The sequence below is a fragment of the Phalacrocorax aristotelis genome, chromosome 1 (genome assembly GCF_949628215.1).
Source record: "Phalacrocorax aristotelis chromosome 1, bGulAri2.1, whole genome shotgun sequence".
Classification (NCBI taxonomy): domain Eukaryota; kingdom Metazoa; phylum Chordata; class Aves; order Suliformes; family Phalacrocoracidae; genus Phalacrocorax; species Phalacrocorax aristotelis.
The window spans coordinates 97704543-97720273 of NC_134276.1; the positions used below are offsets into that span (position 1 = coordinate 97704543).

Consider the following 15731-nt stretch of genomic DNA (forward strand, 5'->3'; position numbering starts at 1 on the left):
AAAATACATGAAGATACACAGATTCATAAAAAATACATATATATTTTAATTTATTAGATTTAGGCCAAACTTTATTAAATACATGACCATAAACTCTGGTGTATAATTCTGTAAAAGCTGTATCAAATTTTGATAATTTAGCCAACAGTCTTTTCTATTAAAACTTATTTTCTTTTTCTTTTGTCTTCCTGAAGTTGGGGACAGACTTACCACATACAGGAGCTATGAACAAACACAGTAAAATTCAGGAAGAAACCAAATAATTTAATGTTAACAATAAATAAATAACTATTAAGGGGAGTATGAAAGAAAAAATATTTGGCTTTATTAGCTAGCAATCTGCCAAGTTAAGCAATAGAAAAAATGTTGCCTTATTCTGATATTGTGGGACAGACCACCACTTCACTTTGGTAGTTTCAAATATGATGACCTAACAAATGCTGTTCTTGAAGATTGCCATGGGTTCCTCCCTTCAACTTATTAATGTCGTTGACAGCTATGTCATCCTTGCTTGAGATTTCCACATAGATCCTCTTCTGAGAAGTAAAACATGACTGGATGCTGCAGTGTGGAGAACAGTTAAGATCAGACTAGAAAGGTTTTGCTGGTCAGGAAAACCAGATACTTTTCTCTTCAGAAACAACTGCATCAGAAAGTGGCTCTCCAGCTTTTGCTTTGCCACAGGGGAGACTCTTACCATTTTTCAGTACATGCTCCTCAATCCCACACATCTCTCTAGCAAGAGGTGCTTTGCATTCCCAAGAGAGAGAAGTTGAATCACCATGGAAGGATTTCTACTCAGCCCAAACTAGTCCATACACTTAAAATTTACATAGGATGACAGAAAGTAAAGTGAGGTTTGGTTTTTGGTTTTTTTTTTTTTTTTTCTCCTTTTTAAATGAACCACCGAAGAGGTTTTCTTAACACAGTTTCCTCTCCTGCACTGTCTGACCAACCTGATCTCCTCCTATGACCAGGTGACCCACCTAGTGAATAAGAGAAAGGCTGTGGATGTTTTCTGCCTAGACTTTAGTAAAGCCTTTGACACTGTTTCCCACAGCATTCTCCTGGAGAAACTGGCTTCTCATGGCTTGGATGGGTGTACTCTCCACTGAAGAAAAAACTGGCTGGACGGCCGAGCCCAGAGACTTGTGGCGAATGGAGCCAAATCCAGTTGGCAGCTGGTCACAAGTGGGATTCCCCAGGGCTCAGTGTTGGGGCCAGTCTCGTTTAATATTTTTGTCAATGATCCAGATGAGGGGATCGAGCACACCCTCAGTAAGTTTGCAGGCAACAGCAAGTTGGGCAGGAACGTTGATCTGCTGAAGGGTAGGAAGGCCCTACAGAGGGACCTGGACAGGCTGGGTCATGGGGCTGGAGCCAACGGTATGGGGTTCAACAAGGCTCAGTGCCGGGTCCTGCACTTGGGTCACAACAACCCCGTGCAACACTACAGGCTTGGGGAGGAGTGGCTGGACACTTGCCCAGCTGAAAAGGACCTGGGGGTGCTGGTCAACAGTCAGCTGAACACGAGCCAGCAGCGTGCCCAGGCGTCCAAGAAGGCCAACAGCATCCTGGCTTGTATCAGGAACAGTGTGGCCAGCAGGAGCAGGGAGGTGATCGTGCCCCTGTACTCGGCACTGGTGAGGCTGCACCTCGAATACTGTGTCAGTTTTGGGCCCCTCACTGCAAGAAAGACAATGAGTTGGTGGAGTGTGTCCAGAGAAGGGCAACAAAGCTGGTGAAGGGACCAGAGCACAAGTCTTATGAGGAGCGGCCAAGGGAACTGGGGTTGTTTAATCTGGAGAAGAAGAGGCTGAGGGGAGACCTTATCACTCTCTACAACTACTTGAAAGGTTGTAGGGAGGTGGGTGTTGGTCTCTTCTCCCAAGTAACAAGCAATAGGACAAGAGGAAATGGCCTCAAGTTGCATCAGGGGAGGTTTAGGTTGGATATTAGGAAAAATTTCTTCACTGAAAGGGTTGTCAAGCATTGGACCAGGCTGCCCAGGGAAGTGGTTGAGTCACTGTCCCTGGAGGTATTTAAAAGACATGTAGATGTGGTGCTTAGGGATATGGTTAAGGAAGCATGGTGGTGTTGGGTTGACAGTTGGACTTGATCTTAGAGGTCTTTTCCCACCTTAGTGATTCTATGCATGATTGTTCCAGATGTTAAGGGAACTGGAGCTCAGAAGTATCCAAGATGAATCAGCATCAATAAATACAAGTCCTTAACAAAGGCCTGAAAAACATTCACGTAGCTCAACATAGCCAAATTTCAGTTCAGTAGTACTTTTTTGCTATGACAATTTACCCCACAGCTGCCAAGCCATGAGATGAACTACTCTGGCTTCTGTTGGGGCACGTATTATCTATCAGCATGGATCTGCTTGGCATGTTTCAAATTTTACCCTCATCATTTTTTTTCCTCTGTAGATTACTGTACAGCTGCATACTCTATCACACATAGTAATTTCAGAAGAATGGACATTTATGTACCAGGACCAATGCCCAACTCCTCACATTAACCTTGCTTCACCAACTCAAGCCTGTTTTCCACACAATAACTTCCACTTGCATCTTTTCATCCTAAAGAGGCTAAAAATACCTGCCTGGTATATGTTCAGTCATCCATGGATCAGTCAGCTTCATCCCTTATTTAAAATGACTAAATATGCACTTCAGGGAAAGGTGACCATAATTTTGGATATAAGTAGAAAAAAATGAACAGAGATAACAGTACTGAAAGAGAGAATTTAGAGAAATATCCGTAGCTTTGTATGTCACCTCTTTTTCTCAGGTTTATCTTTGTGCCATCCTCATACTTAAAATTAAAGATTCATTTTATTATTTCAAATTATACTTTTTTAAAAATTTATTTCAGTACATATTAATATACTACTTTAACATAAAGCTCACTTTTTCCAGGAATCTGATCCGCAATGACTGTTGTCTGTCCTTTTTGTTTATACAGGAAAAAAATATTCTCTCCCTTGTTTCATTTGGAGCAGAACTAAAACAAAATAACTGCAAGAATTCAAACAATCAAAAAAATTTAAGGCTTAAAGATAGAACATAAGGCCATTTCCTAACAAATAAAATGCCTTAAGCAAGTAAACACTTGCTACCGAGTCTCTGAGTATGTGATATCCTCCAAACAGTGCAAATCCACCCTTAGGCAAGGTTTCCCAGTCCTTTAATAAGATTTGCTGTTTCTTGACGACTCTTTTTCCAAAGGAACAGGGTAAGGCAGTTTTCCTTGCTCTGAAGTCAAACATTTGCACACACTTGTAGACACCAAATGGGATCCTCCTTAATCTTTCTACTTTGCTGTGATGTGTTAGATCAAAAGATTACATTTAGGTCCCAAAAAAAGGTTACTATTTCTTCACTACGGCACATACTCTGCCGTAATATTACATCAAATATCAGTCTATGCATCTGCATAGTTTCAGTTTTCACAAAGTTCCATGAAAAAGTCAGCAAATAATCATCAGTCACTGTAAATATTTATAACCTCCTTTTAAAAAAGTTTAAAATGGCAGACGGCCAACTGGCCCCATAGACACACTACCAAATTAATGCATCTTAAAATGCTTTTTTCAGCTTTTCAACTGTAATATTAAAAATGTGTGGGAACCATGTGGGAACATCCCTCAGCATTTCTGTATTTTCATGACTGTATTCTCATGACAAAAGCTTATTTAATAAGTTGCCACAATTAAACGATTTGCAGGAACAGTGAGAGGTACGACTATCACACACTTGGACTAGACCTCAGATGATGACTATCCCATCAGTCCCACTCTCTGTTTATTAGAGACTCTGCTCAGTCTTGCAATTTAGAGTCCATAGTGCATCAGCAGTCCTAGCTGCACTTCTTTTAGGCAGGGTGAAATTACTCTAATTTTCCAAACTGATTATTTTGCATTAGTAATTGAAACTATTTTCTGTAAAAAGTTTGTAAAGAAATTTACGATCTCTTAGTTTACAGTGCTACACAAACATAAACTACTACTGTTAAGTGAGATCCCTATATTCTTCCCAGTTCTTTGCCTCAGTCTAGTCTGTCTTCAAGCAGTGTTAAGAGCTGGAAGAGTGACCACCACCCTTATTTTATTTAGATTATTTATTTAGGAGTTGTCTACTTTCTTGTCCTCTCTCAGACCTGTCCTACTCCCCTCCCGGCTTATCATACAGGTCGAAAGTCCATCTCCTACAATCTTCTCACAAGTTCAAAGTTCTCGTAGTACATCAGAGCCATCCTTTTCTTCATAGGTGGGTTAATCTGGACAAGCACTTCTGGAAAGTTCTGGTAAAGCCTTTTCCTAGAAGTGCAGACTGCCAGGAACCACCTTGTTAGGACCTTTTGGATTACAAGTCTTTTTCAGGGCCTCGCCTTGCACATCGTATTCACCAGACTTCAGCAACTACACATACTGACACCCAAATAACAGGAAAATGCTGTTTACATAGCTATGAATAAGCCCTCCCAAGAGGGGTCAGGAGGTTTTTGTTGTTGTTGTTGTTTAACCTCATCTGTCCCTTGTTTACCTTTCTTATAAGAACAAAAAGGGGCAAGAAAGAAAACCATGCTTCCGCAAGCTTCATTTGAAGTGTGAATCTAGAGTCACAATTCTTGTTTCAGATATGTAATTTAGGACAATCTTTGGATTTTACAAAGAGAAGATATATTATTTTATCATTGTATTTATTCTTTAAGGGTTAGGCTTTTTCAGCCTTTGATCTGTAATGAAAATAAGGGCTAGCCAGCAGGAACATTTCTTACTGTTATTCTATAAAGACTTTTGATTGATTCATCCTTCTTCTGACTCATATAATTAACACAATAGAAGTAGGTTTTGAAAAACAGAACAAGTAGTCACCTTAAATAAGATACTCTTTATCTACCTCTCTTTCTGTACAATACTTAATCTGCTTGACCACACTGTTCAATGGAATAAAGAAAGAAAAAAAAGTCTTAAACTTTTTTGCTAGGGCAGCAGATAATCATTAAAGATAGGTTGACAATGGTTTTGGTCTCAGCATATGAAAGCAAATCATACCCTTGGCCTTAAACAATGCAGTTCAGCACTGTCCTTAAATATCAGATAAATTACTGTCTGTGCTGAGTTGCATCCCCATCTTTTTTTACAATTGAGGAGTTACAAATGTAGACTTACTGTTTCTTTTGCAGGAGAGAATCACTGAGGACTAGCGTAAGAATAAGAATCACCTGCCTTTATTAATACCTGAACAAACAACTATTTCCATTCAGCAGGGAATAAAAAAAAACCCAGAAAGAAAATCATGAACATATTTCAAAAGGCCATCTTATCCTTATCCTATTCAGAGCAGACAATTTCATTCTCCAGACCCAAGTAATTAATGCTATTTGTCCATACTTTTAGCTCCATCCTCAATGCAAGCAAATATAAAAGGAAGTCAAGAACTAAATACTCAAAACAGAGACAAGATTTTCTCAAATGCTACGAGTGTTACGTCAGACAAAAAATAACCCCTCATAATCACATTCCATTAGCATTATCGAACAAGGTAAGAACAGGAAGTACAAAACTCTCTGGATCTCATTGTTACCTACACATAAGATAAGATCAACAGTTTCTGGCTCTCAGGCAGGAGTATAACCTGGTCCAGTGGCAGGCAAATGTCAGACGAAATCGGCTGGGACTTTCTCCTGTCCCTTCCCTGTACCTTCAAACCTCTTTCTTGGAAACTCATCGAGGCCCAAAGGACTGAACATACAGACTGAAATATTCATTCATAAGAGCTGATATTATGATGGGCGTAGTAGATGCATCTTAAAGATTTAAATTCACCTGCCTACCAAAATTTTCCTGATGGTCAGAATTAAGTACCTCTGCAGAACGGAAATGAGCTCGCCCTTGTGTATTCACTCTGTGATTTGAGGAAGACAGTAACTTTCTGCTTGCCAGTACTGCACCCTTTACTTATTGCCACATTTTACCTACCCAGAATGTGGGACAGGTAAGTTAAATGTAGAAAGGTAAGTTAAAATTGGCATGGTGAAGACATACATTTTTATTTCCTATCACAAAAAGTATTAGTCAAGTAGGAGAAACATTCTTTGCTGTTTTAAAACAATTTATCTGACTGACAGTGGCAACCCTCTAAGTTAATGTACACCCTACTGCTCTTCCTCTTTTAAAGGCTGGACAATCCTAAACCATTTCCTGATACCAAAAGCTGTCCAGGTTACACAACTGTGAAATAACTTGTGACTATTTTAAACATAATTCAGAACCACCTCCAGAACTTTTAAAGAGATAGTAAAACCTGTTAAAACTCTTGACAAGGCAGAATTTAAAGCACAGCTGAGGACAGTTCACTTCCTGGCATTTTACCACCTGGAAAATCCAGGTGCGCATTTCCTCTAAGACCTATTAGTTAATCTAGAATCTCAAACTACCTAAGCATATTTTATCCTGAAATGGTATAAAGGGTTCCAGCATTTCTCACTCAGCTATAGTACTTCCATTATTGTAACTGCTCTAATATATGGTCTAACTCTCTTTCACTGTGCTTGCTATATAGAAAGCATTTACCACATACTTCACAGAGAAAGTATTTCCACACGCCTACTTTTAAAATACTTTTTAAACACTTTAGCTTTTAGTGTAATGGAAGCCTGACAAAGGAAAACCAACTGGTTAAAAAAAGACACTAAAGAGTTCTCTGCTGTGCACAGTGCTGCATTGGCTATTACTAATAAATAGCATCACAGACTTCCACCAAAGGTAATGTCATTCAAACATGACTGATGTTTATGCAGAAGTCTGCAAACAGCAGGTGAAACCACATCTGGTTTTCTATTTGGCTGCTGCTGTCCAAATGCAGATTCCTGAACTGTTCTGGCAGGATTTCAGCCCATCAGACTTCACATGCACACACACACACACACACACATATATACCTACATACCTCTTGCCTTGCAAACTCAATACTGATCAGCTCAGAAAGAAGCCTCATTTAACCATTATTGGTTAAGACCACTAAAGTAAAAAGAGAATGGGAAGTAACGTAAGCATGCCAGATTTGCACCCATCCTCAAGACTAGTATCAGGTTTCATTTTTAAATAAATTTTTTAAAAATAGTTTGTAATTCCTTTCCTTGTTTCAAGAAAACATAAAAAAAAGGAAAGTTTCACTTGGTGGCAACTTGTTATATCTGATGTTCTAGTAAATCCAGAGTTTAAGTAACTTTCTAGCAAGCACAGCCTCATTAACGGTTGCCTACATAGGCTTTTCAAGTGCAGCTTGTAACAACAGGTGTTCAGTTGTTCCCCAACTAGCCTTTTTCCCCCCACCCCAGTAACTTCTTGTTACACTATACAGTGAGGAACACAGTATGAGTGGGATAGCCTCCTAAAGAGAATCCAGCTACAACCTCAGTAGGACTGTTTAACTAAAGCAGTACTTTCTAGCATCATACTCAAGGAAGAAGACACTTTACAGGAACCGATTTGCCAAGTCCTATGAGACACCCACACATAGGCTCATATGCCACAGAAAGGTTGAGTTACAGAAGAGTAGAGAGAACCTTTGACACGGAATTAAAATGAAAACAACAGTTTAAGAGACCTGGAGATTTCTGGAGTAAGTACCACTGTGTGCCCTTCTGCTACCACAAAAATAGCTGGGGGAAGTGGAGGGGAGGGGAAGAGCACAGTTTAGGGATCTTTCTGTTAGGAAAGGAGGGACAGCTGGCGTGCCGATCATGACCGCCTTTCAGTCATGAGTCTCCACATAGACAGATTTTTCCATAATACATGGATTTTATATGTACTTCACCCTTCATCATACACTAATTTTCAAGAGACTTGGTTGCATTGTAATTGCATAAGGGGGCGTGATGTTAGCTTGTTGCAGGCCTGGTCTCAAGTGCATCATTTATCAGCATATACCATCTCCGTGTTGAGTCAAGTGAGATTACACCATCGTTTGTCAAGTGTGTACAGAGATAACCAATACTACAACACACTGTGTTCTGGCAATGAGATTCTTAGACAGCAAGCTTTGTACAGCCACACGGGTGCCAAGGAACAAAGACCTCTTGATGGTAATGCCCCAGATTAGCCCCTTCGGATACAGACACTTCGCAGGGGAGAATAGTGAGATGTACAAAGGCTCTTCCCAAAGCACGCCAATATTTTCCCACTGTCAGCTAGACCTTAGCAAGTAACTCCTTAAGTCAGCACATGAAAGCCACGACGGCCAAGATTCAATTATGCCCTCAAGCCCCAGGCCATGTAAGCTAGTTACTCTGGGCCAGCCTTGTGCAGTCATTAAGTGGTCCTTATACTCTACGACGGCTTCCCTAGACCCTCAGAAACCGAGGGGTGCGGGTTTTTCTAGCTCTACCACTCACAAGGACTAGAAGGGCTTAGCTTTGTACCAGCACAAGGCCACCGTTCCACCAAGCCCAGCGGCGCGGACACCCGGCCCATGCCGGAGCACACGCCTCGGCCAGAGGCACAGGCGCCCGCGGAGCACCGCGGTGTGGGGCCGAGCAAAGCCCCCAGCAGCACTCCCCTCATCCCTCACCCCCTCAAGTCCGCCCGCCGTAACACACCCTCAGGCGAGCAGGGAGAAGACATGATATTAACGGGAGCCCCGGACCGTGCCGTGCGGCTCGGAGCCAGCGGGAGGCGCAGCCACACCGTCTGGCCGGGATGCGCAGAGACCCGGGACGGTCACTGCCCCCCGGCTCCCCCCACCCCAGCACCGCGCTCTGGCGCTGGAGAGGGCGGGAAGGGCGACCGGGCGGGCTGCTCTCCGCCGTCCCCGGACCTTACCCCCGTTGGGCAGGAGGCACTCACCCTGCCAGTCACACCACCCGCCCGGCTCCCCTCGCCGCCCCGCTAAAGCAACAGCGGAGGAGGATGAGGAGGGCCCGTCCGCGCCCGCTTACCTGCAGGGGGAAGGTGGCCGCCTTGTTGCCCACGTAGCCGCGGACGACGTGGCTCTGGATGGAGAGCACCCGGCACTCGCGCTCCGGCTCCATGGCTGCGCCTCCCGCACCGCGCGGGGCCGAGGTGGCGGCGCCGGGAGCAGTATCGCGGGGGGGGGGGGGGGAGGGAGGGGGCGGAGCGCGGCGGCCGTCACGCGCTCCTGTCACACACACCTCCCGCCCCCCCGCGGGCGGGGAGCGCGGGGGCCCGCCGCCGCGCCGAGCCTGTCAGGCGGTGGGCGCGGAGGCGTAATGGCCGCCTCCGGTCTCACTGCCTGGGGAGGGGCGGGGAGGGGGAGGCCCAGCCGCCGCAGCGGAACGCGGCGCAGCGCGCACCGGCGGCAGCTAACCGCCCCTCCCCGCGGCGCGCTCGGTGCAGGTCCCGCCGTGGCTGCTGCACGCCGTCCCCCCCACCCCCCGCCGCGCCGTCACGCGGCACACGCCGTCACGCGCCCCAACGGCCGTCCCTCCCGGGCTCGGCGGGAGCCGTTGCTGTCTGTCACATGCGCCATCCCGCAGGGAGAGCGGCCCCACCGTCCCCGCCTCAGCGCTCCCACACCCCCACCTCCCTTAGCCCACCCTCCGCGGCGGAGAGGCCGTGCCCCTCACCCCGCCCTGCGGCGAGACGCTCGTTGGCACCCACAGAGGCGCTGCCCCAATGGCGCCCACTCTTCCCCGGCACAGGGCGGCCGCTACGACTGCTGCCCTGTGTGCGCTGGCGCTCTCAGGCGCCAGGCCCCACGCCCCTTCCATGCGCAAGGTACCCACGGCTCACGCACGTGGACCCCACTTTGCCCGGTCTTACAGGTCACACTGGCCGCACCATCGCCTGTCTCCTGCCCTCACTGCACAGCACTGCAGCACCCAGTACCTCAAGCACACTTCCAGTGCCCATAGGTATGTCTGAACGTTGGCCAGTACACACAGCATCGGCCACCCAACCTTCCCATGCCACCCATCCTGTGCGCTAAGCACCATTTGCTCCTCCGCCACCACGGTGCTGCCACACCTGCCCCTCTGTCTACTAGAACGCGCACATCCTGACAGTCCTACTGCTTCCCACCATGAAGCCACGGATGCCACAGGCAGTCCCACATGATGCCCGATGGCATGCCCAGTGGCATGCCGGCCCGAGCTGCAGGCGGTCTGACAGAGCACCACCCTTGCAGTCAGGTTTTGAAGTGAGTGCAATTGTACGTTATTGACACACACACACACAAAAAAAACCTCTTCGCAGGGCTGCCAAGGAGTAAAAGAAGATGTGTTGGCTGGCAAGTGCTACAATACATCAAGACTCTGCTGAGTTAGGACTTGATAATGTGTTTGGGAATTTCATCTTCCTCTGGCCATTTGTCATTATTGACCATCACAGGTTCAGTCAAAGATCCTTTCACAAGAATTCATACCCGATGCCTCTTGTTCTTCTTAGTGGTTAGCTTTAAATCAACTCTTGAAACAGTGTGATTATTTCTCAGCAACATGAAAGCATGTTGTCCTCATCATAAGTAATCTGTTGGAAAATGAGGGAACATACTGTGCTCTTGTCTGTTGTCACTCCAGTAGCAAAAGTTAGGACTTGTTCTAGGCTGGCCTTACTACTAACAGTTTCTCATCACTTATAAATGTAGGCATTTTCTTGAATTGTAGAAATTGGTGCATCTCCATAGAGTATAGACAGGGTCAGAACAATGAATGATCTACACCATATATGCTCCAGATACAGCAGTCTGGGAAAACATTACAAAACAGCATTTCACGTGAAGAGGTTATCTCAAGGAGACACAGGTCTGGAAGGCAGGGTAAGCCAGAAGAATTAGAGATAGAGGCATATATTGGGGTGGGATCTTCCTCGCTTTCTGGTTACCCATCTCCATTCTCCACCTCCAGGCTCTTTTCCTGCTTTTCTCCACTGAGTCACCTGCCACATCCCTCAACCTGCAGGTCACATCTACTTTAAATAAGACAAAACTTTTAAGAATTTAAAGCACTAGCAAATCTTAACAGAGCACAGACGATTACTTCCCCCCTACCCCCAAAGCTAACAGAACTGAGTTACATATGGGGCTGCTTTTCATAAGTTGAATAAAATACAGATTCTTGACATGAAATCATTGCCTTCCCCCAAATAAGAAATCCAAGCTTAAGATGTCACCATCTTTTAAAAGAAAGGTTGCAAAAAATGCAGCAAGGCGATATTCTGTATCTTCTGTAAGACTCATTTCTAGACATGACTCAATTTTTCTAGCTTATATTCTTTCCCTCTGTCCTCCCTCCTTCTCTTACCCGAAAATGACCTTGAGACAGAAAATGTCTGTGAAAACACTCAAAGGCTGGCAATTATAGACAACTAAAAGTAAGGTCTCACGTGGAAAAGGCAGGCAACCATACAGAAGTTTCCAGCCCTGTTTATGTCTGACACTCATCATAATAAATGAGTACAGAATGCACACACTATAAAGAAAAATGTATATATGCAGTAAGCTGTCTGCCACATCCATGTGCCACTCCCGTGATGCACATCCAAAGGACATGGCCTGTTCTGTAATACATACCTGCACAAGATACACACTGCAAGTGGTTAACATGATATCTGCTTACAGCTTGTTCATTCAGTCTAAAGTCCAACCACTGTTTTTCATTTAACAGCAATTGCTGTATGTGTCCTTTGCTTTTCAAGGGAGTGGCTACTGCATGTTATTTGGAATGGAAGGCATCTGTGCCTCCATTTTGCTGCTTTCGAAGCCTCCACAAACTCAATGCAACAAATGCTGAAGTACTATTATCCTGTGGTTTTCCGTATCTCTTGATACACTGAAGAATAAAGTTCCTTCAGCCTTTCGTTAGCTTGGAGGGCAATTGTTGGAATACAGATGTCCTTTTTCCTGCTTTTCTTCCCTTCCCCAGCAATAAGGCTTAATGCTCCACTTTGACCATGTAAGCATATGATACGTACATACTGGCATGTGTTCCTTTTGGGGATAACTGAAGATCTATCTTGTGGGTTCCACAGCATTGTTAGGTGGGGCTGGGCCTCAATTAAGACAATCGTGTAGTGACATTAATGGTTTGTCTCTGTAGTGCCTAGGCCAACTCTATTTTTTCCTTCCTGATAATGAAACACTGTCCAAAGAAGATGCCAGGAAGTGTTCTGGCATTTACAGCTGTTCTAAAAACTGCCCAAGCATGTCTGACATTCTCACTGGAGCAAGTTCCTCCCCCAAGAAGGAACGCACAGCTCATACATTTATTAATGCTTGCCCTTAGGTTTTGTACAGCTGCTACTCCTGCAACAAGTAGACCACACAGGCAAAGCAAGGAGTAGGCTCAACGAAGTCTCACATGGCAGAGCACAGCTGATACCAGGCTGCTTGTACACCTGAGTGAGGACACTGCAGCGTGGATAGCAATCATAGAATCATGGAACCCTTGAGGTTGGAAAAGATCATCAAGTCCAACCGCTAACCTAGCACTGCCAAGTCCACCACTAAACCATGTCCCTAAGCACCACATCTACATGTCATTTACATACCTCCAGGGATGGTGACTCAACCACTTCCCTGGGCAGCCTGGTCCAATGCTTGATGACCCTTTCAGTGAAGAAATTTTTCCTAATATCCAACCTAAACCTCCCCTGATGCAACTTGAGGCCATTTCCTCTTGTCCTATTGCTTGTTACTTGGGAGAAGAGACCAACACCCACCTCCCTACAACCTCCTTTCAGGTAGTTGTAGAGAGCAATAAGGTCTGCGAGGGCAATAATGCAGAGGCCTCAGCAAGACAATAATGTAGGAAGGCAGGGAGGGTACAAAGGCAGAGCTTCGCCTTCCTTTGCAGCTGCTGAGAGTGAAAGAGTATTTGTTACAGGGGAACACATGCTGTTTCTCCAAGCATGTGGAGAAACCCATTCTATGCAGGATTGCTGCCTTCTTCCTAATATTCTGAAAGGTCCAACAAAGGCAAGTACTTCTAGCGATCTTTATGCTTATCCCAGAGTAACATCTGAAGCCTCTCTTTATACTCTAATCTGTAAAAATTGAGCTCTTTTTCATGTATTAAGGAGTAGAACCTGCCTACACAACCAAAAGTAAGCAAGGGGGTGATTCAACAGTATCAAGCCCCAACATTTTTTAAAATATGGGGGAACCTATGTCTATACACTAAAAAAGCTGCCACAAGCAAAACAAAGGCCAGAAAACAATTCTCCTTCCCTTCCAGAAAGCAGCTTATCTAAAAGTAAGCACCCAGTTTCTGAGCAGTGTTTTTTTACAGATTTTACCCTATTTATTCTTTAAGAAATCAGGCCCCTTCCTCACAAAAAAGTGTGTGTGTTTCAGAAGGTGAAGCTAGACTTCAACTCCCTAGTCATCGTGCATTCTGCTATGCTATCCTTCTCAAGACCATTCTGTTTGAAAAACAATGAACTCCCAGGTACTCCTCCAAATCTGGGGGTTACTAGGGCTGTTTGAAGAGCAAATAGCCATGTGGTGTGTGACAAAAGGCTTCATTAGGATAAAAGAAAAAGGCAGGGTAGGTTGGATCAAATGTAGGCAACAGAGAAGCTGTCGTAGGCTTACTACTACAGCTGCTGTTGTGGTACTGCTGGGATGATACCTTCTCAAGCTCCTGACCTTGGCACTGGGCTGTGCATGGAGTTTTATGATTTATTCTTTAAGGTAACTTGGCCTCTCAAACCAGTTCTCCTCGGTCAGAGCAGAATATTTTTTCTGGAAATCATTAATTTTGAGTAGAAGATTATAATAATTTGATCAAGAGGGAGGATATTCAGAAAGACCACAGTTTATCAACATGGCAATGTTTCTTCCACAAATGTTCCTCGTTCCTCCTTTGCTCTCCTCACATCTCCCCTACTCCTCTGCTTAGCCTGTCAGTGCACCAAAAAGCGATACACCCCGGTGGCAGACCTGAGGCAATAATGTCTGAAAAACGGATTCATCGCCCGGCATGCAATGAGTCAATAATCACACACTCAGAAGAGACATTGCTAATTTATTTCAGGGTTGTGCAAGCCTGGGTGCTCCATGGTTTTCCACAAATCAAGCACATCGAAGCTGGCTACCTCATTATATTTATACAATAAGTCCACACATATTCTGCCTATTTAATATATATTAATTTTAATCTACATAGGTTGCATAATGGCATTAAGTCACTCTTCTTGGCTCCACTTCAGATTCTTCTGCGCATGCCTTCCTCTCTTTGGGGGTCTTTGGTGGTCTTTACAGATGAAGTACCCTAGCCTTTTTTACCCATATATGGTTGTGTGTTACACAAGGACAATTTAAGGCTATTTTCTCTTGCCAACTCTCCTTAATTTCCTTCTGAGAGGAACGCTTGTCCTTGATTAAATGGATAACCACTGATGGCCAAGATATCCCATCCCTAAGCTTTGGTTAAATACTAAAACATGAAACAGTGCTTGATCAAAAAGAAAGGAGTCAGATTCATGACAATTAAACATATACCATACCCCTTCTTTCCGAAGGGGGGTTGTTCTCTTAAAATAATACACACGACAGTTGGCCAGCCAACAACCCAGGAAGATACACATCTTTACCTGCCTTCTTTGCACCTGGGCAGACAGGACAAACATCTTTATGGGCCATTTGTTGCACAGGCTGCTGCCTTCCTAGGTCTATGTTGTTACCCTTTGGAATTCCAGCTCCCTATGCATGAAGAAATCGTGAGATTACAGTGAATAACAAGCTTAACATGGGTCAACAATGTCACAATATTGCAATAAAGATAATCACCTTTTGGTCTGCAAAAACAACAATATAGTCTGCAAGACATATGAAGCAATCCTTGCAGCATATTCAGCACTGGTAGGTCTCTGGTGGAACACTGCCAAGTTTTTGAAATGGCATTTCATTCAAAATCAAACAATGGGACAATGCGAGAGGCCATAAGAAGGATCCCAGGCTCAGGACACACAACCTAGGAGGAGATTATTTCTTCAGCTTAATGAAAGCTCAGGTCTGGTAACAGCCTACAAAAAGATACAATGCAGAGCTGTGAAAGAGCAGAAGGGAATAAACTAATGTCCATAACGGAGGGCTTAGCTCCATTATGCAAAAGATTTTGAAAAGGCCAGGAAGAGGTTGCTTTGGTGAGTTTTGCTTTGATGAGTTTTTATCTTCAGTTTATTTGGTTTTCATAACCATGGAAGAAGGATTTTTATAAATACTGATAGCTATATTTAAGTTGGTCTTGGAATGGGGGACAGGCTGCATTAACTACCAAGATCTCCTGAAGGCCAGATTTGCTATATTAGCACAACAGAAAAGCTGTGGGGCTGCCAAGAATATGACACACTCAGCTTGATAAAAGATGCATAAAAAGAGGGTCTTAAATCAGATTTTGTAAACTGTATATGGATTCTCTGAATCATCATAGGCATTGACAGAAAATAAAAGGTCAAGCTTATGTAAAAGTCGTATCAGTAGCCTCTCCTTTTCTCAACAAGTCTTCAAAGCAGCAGAATAGGACCAGCACAGAGTTGTAACTGTGCACTCCTCAACCACAAGACCATCTGTATTTAAGATATGGATTTCTGCTGGTCAGCTGGATGTTTGCTAAGACAGATTGTAAAGTACCAATTTCTGATTGTAGTAGTAATAATGAAGTATTAGCAGCATTTGACGTAGGAGGGGGCCATTATTCTTGTTTCACACCAAATTTGCACTTGGCCTGTATTAAAATGATTAACTGTGTCAGGAATT

General features: G+C 44.2%; 1 protein-coding gene across 1 annotated transcript in view; it reads right to left on the minus strand.

Annotated features, from left to right (window-relative positions):
• PDXK (pyridoxal kinase) overlaps positions 1-9403 on the minus strand; it is a 47530-nt gene extending 38127 nt beyond the window's left edge. The window contains exon 1 of the mRNA XM_075098793.1: positions 8953-9403. Coding sequence (XP_074954894.1) covers positions 8953-9045 — 93 coding nt within the window. The 5' untranslated portion in view covers positions 9046-9403. The remainder of the gene's footprint in view (positions 1-8952) is intronic.
• Positions 9404-15731: the final 6328 nt, after the last annotated feature.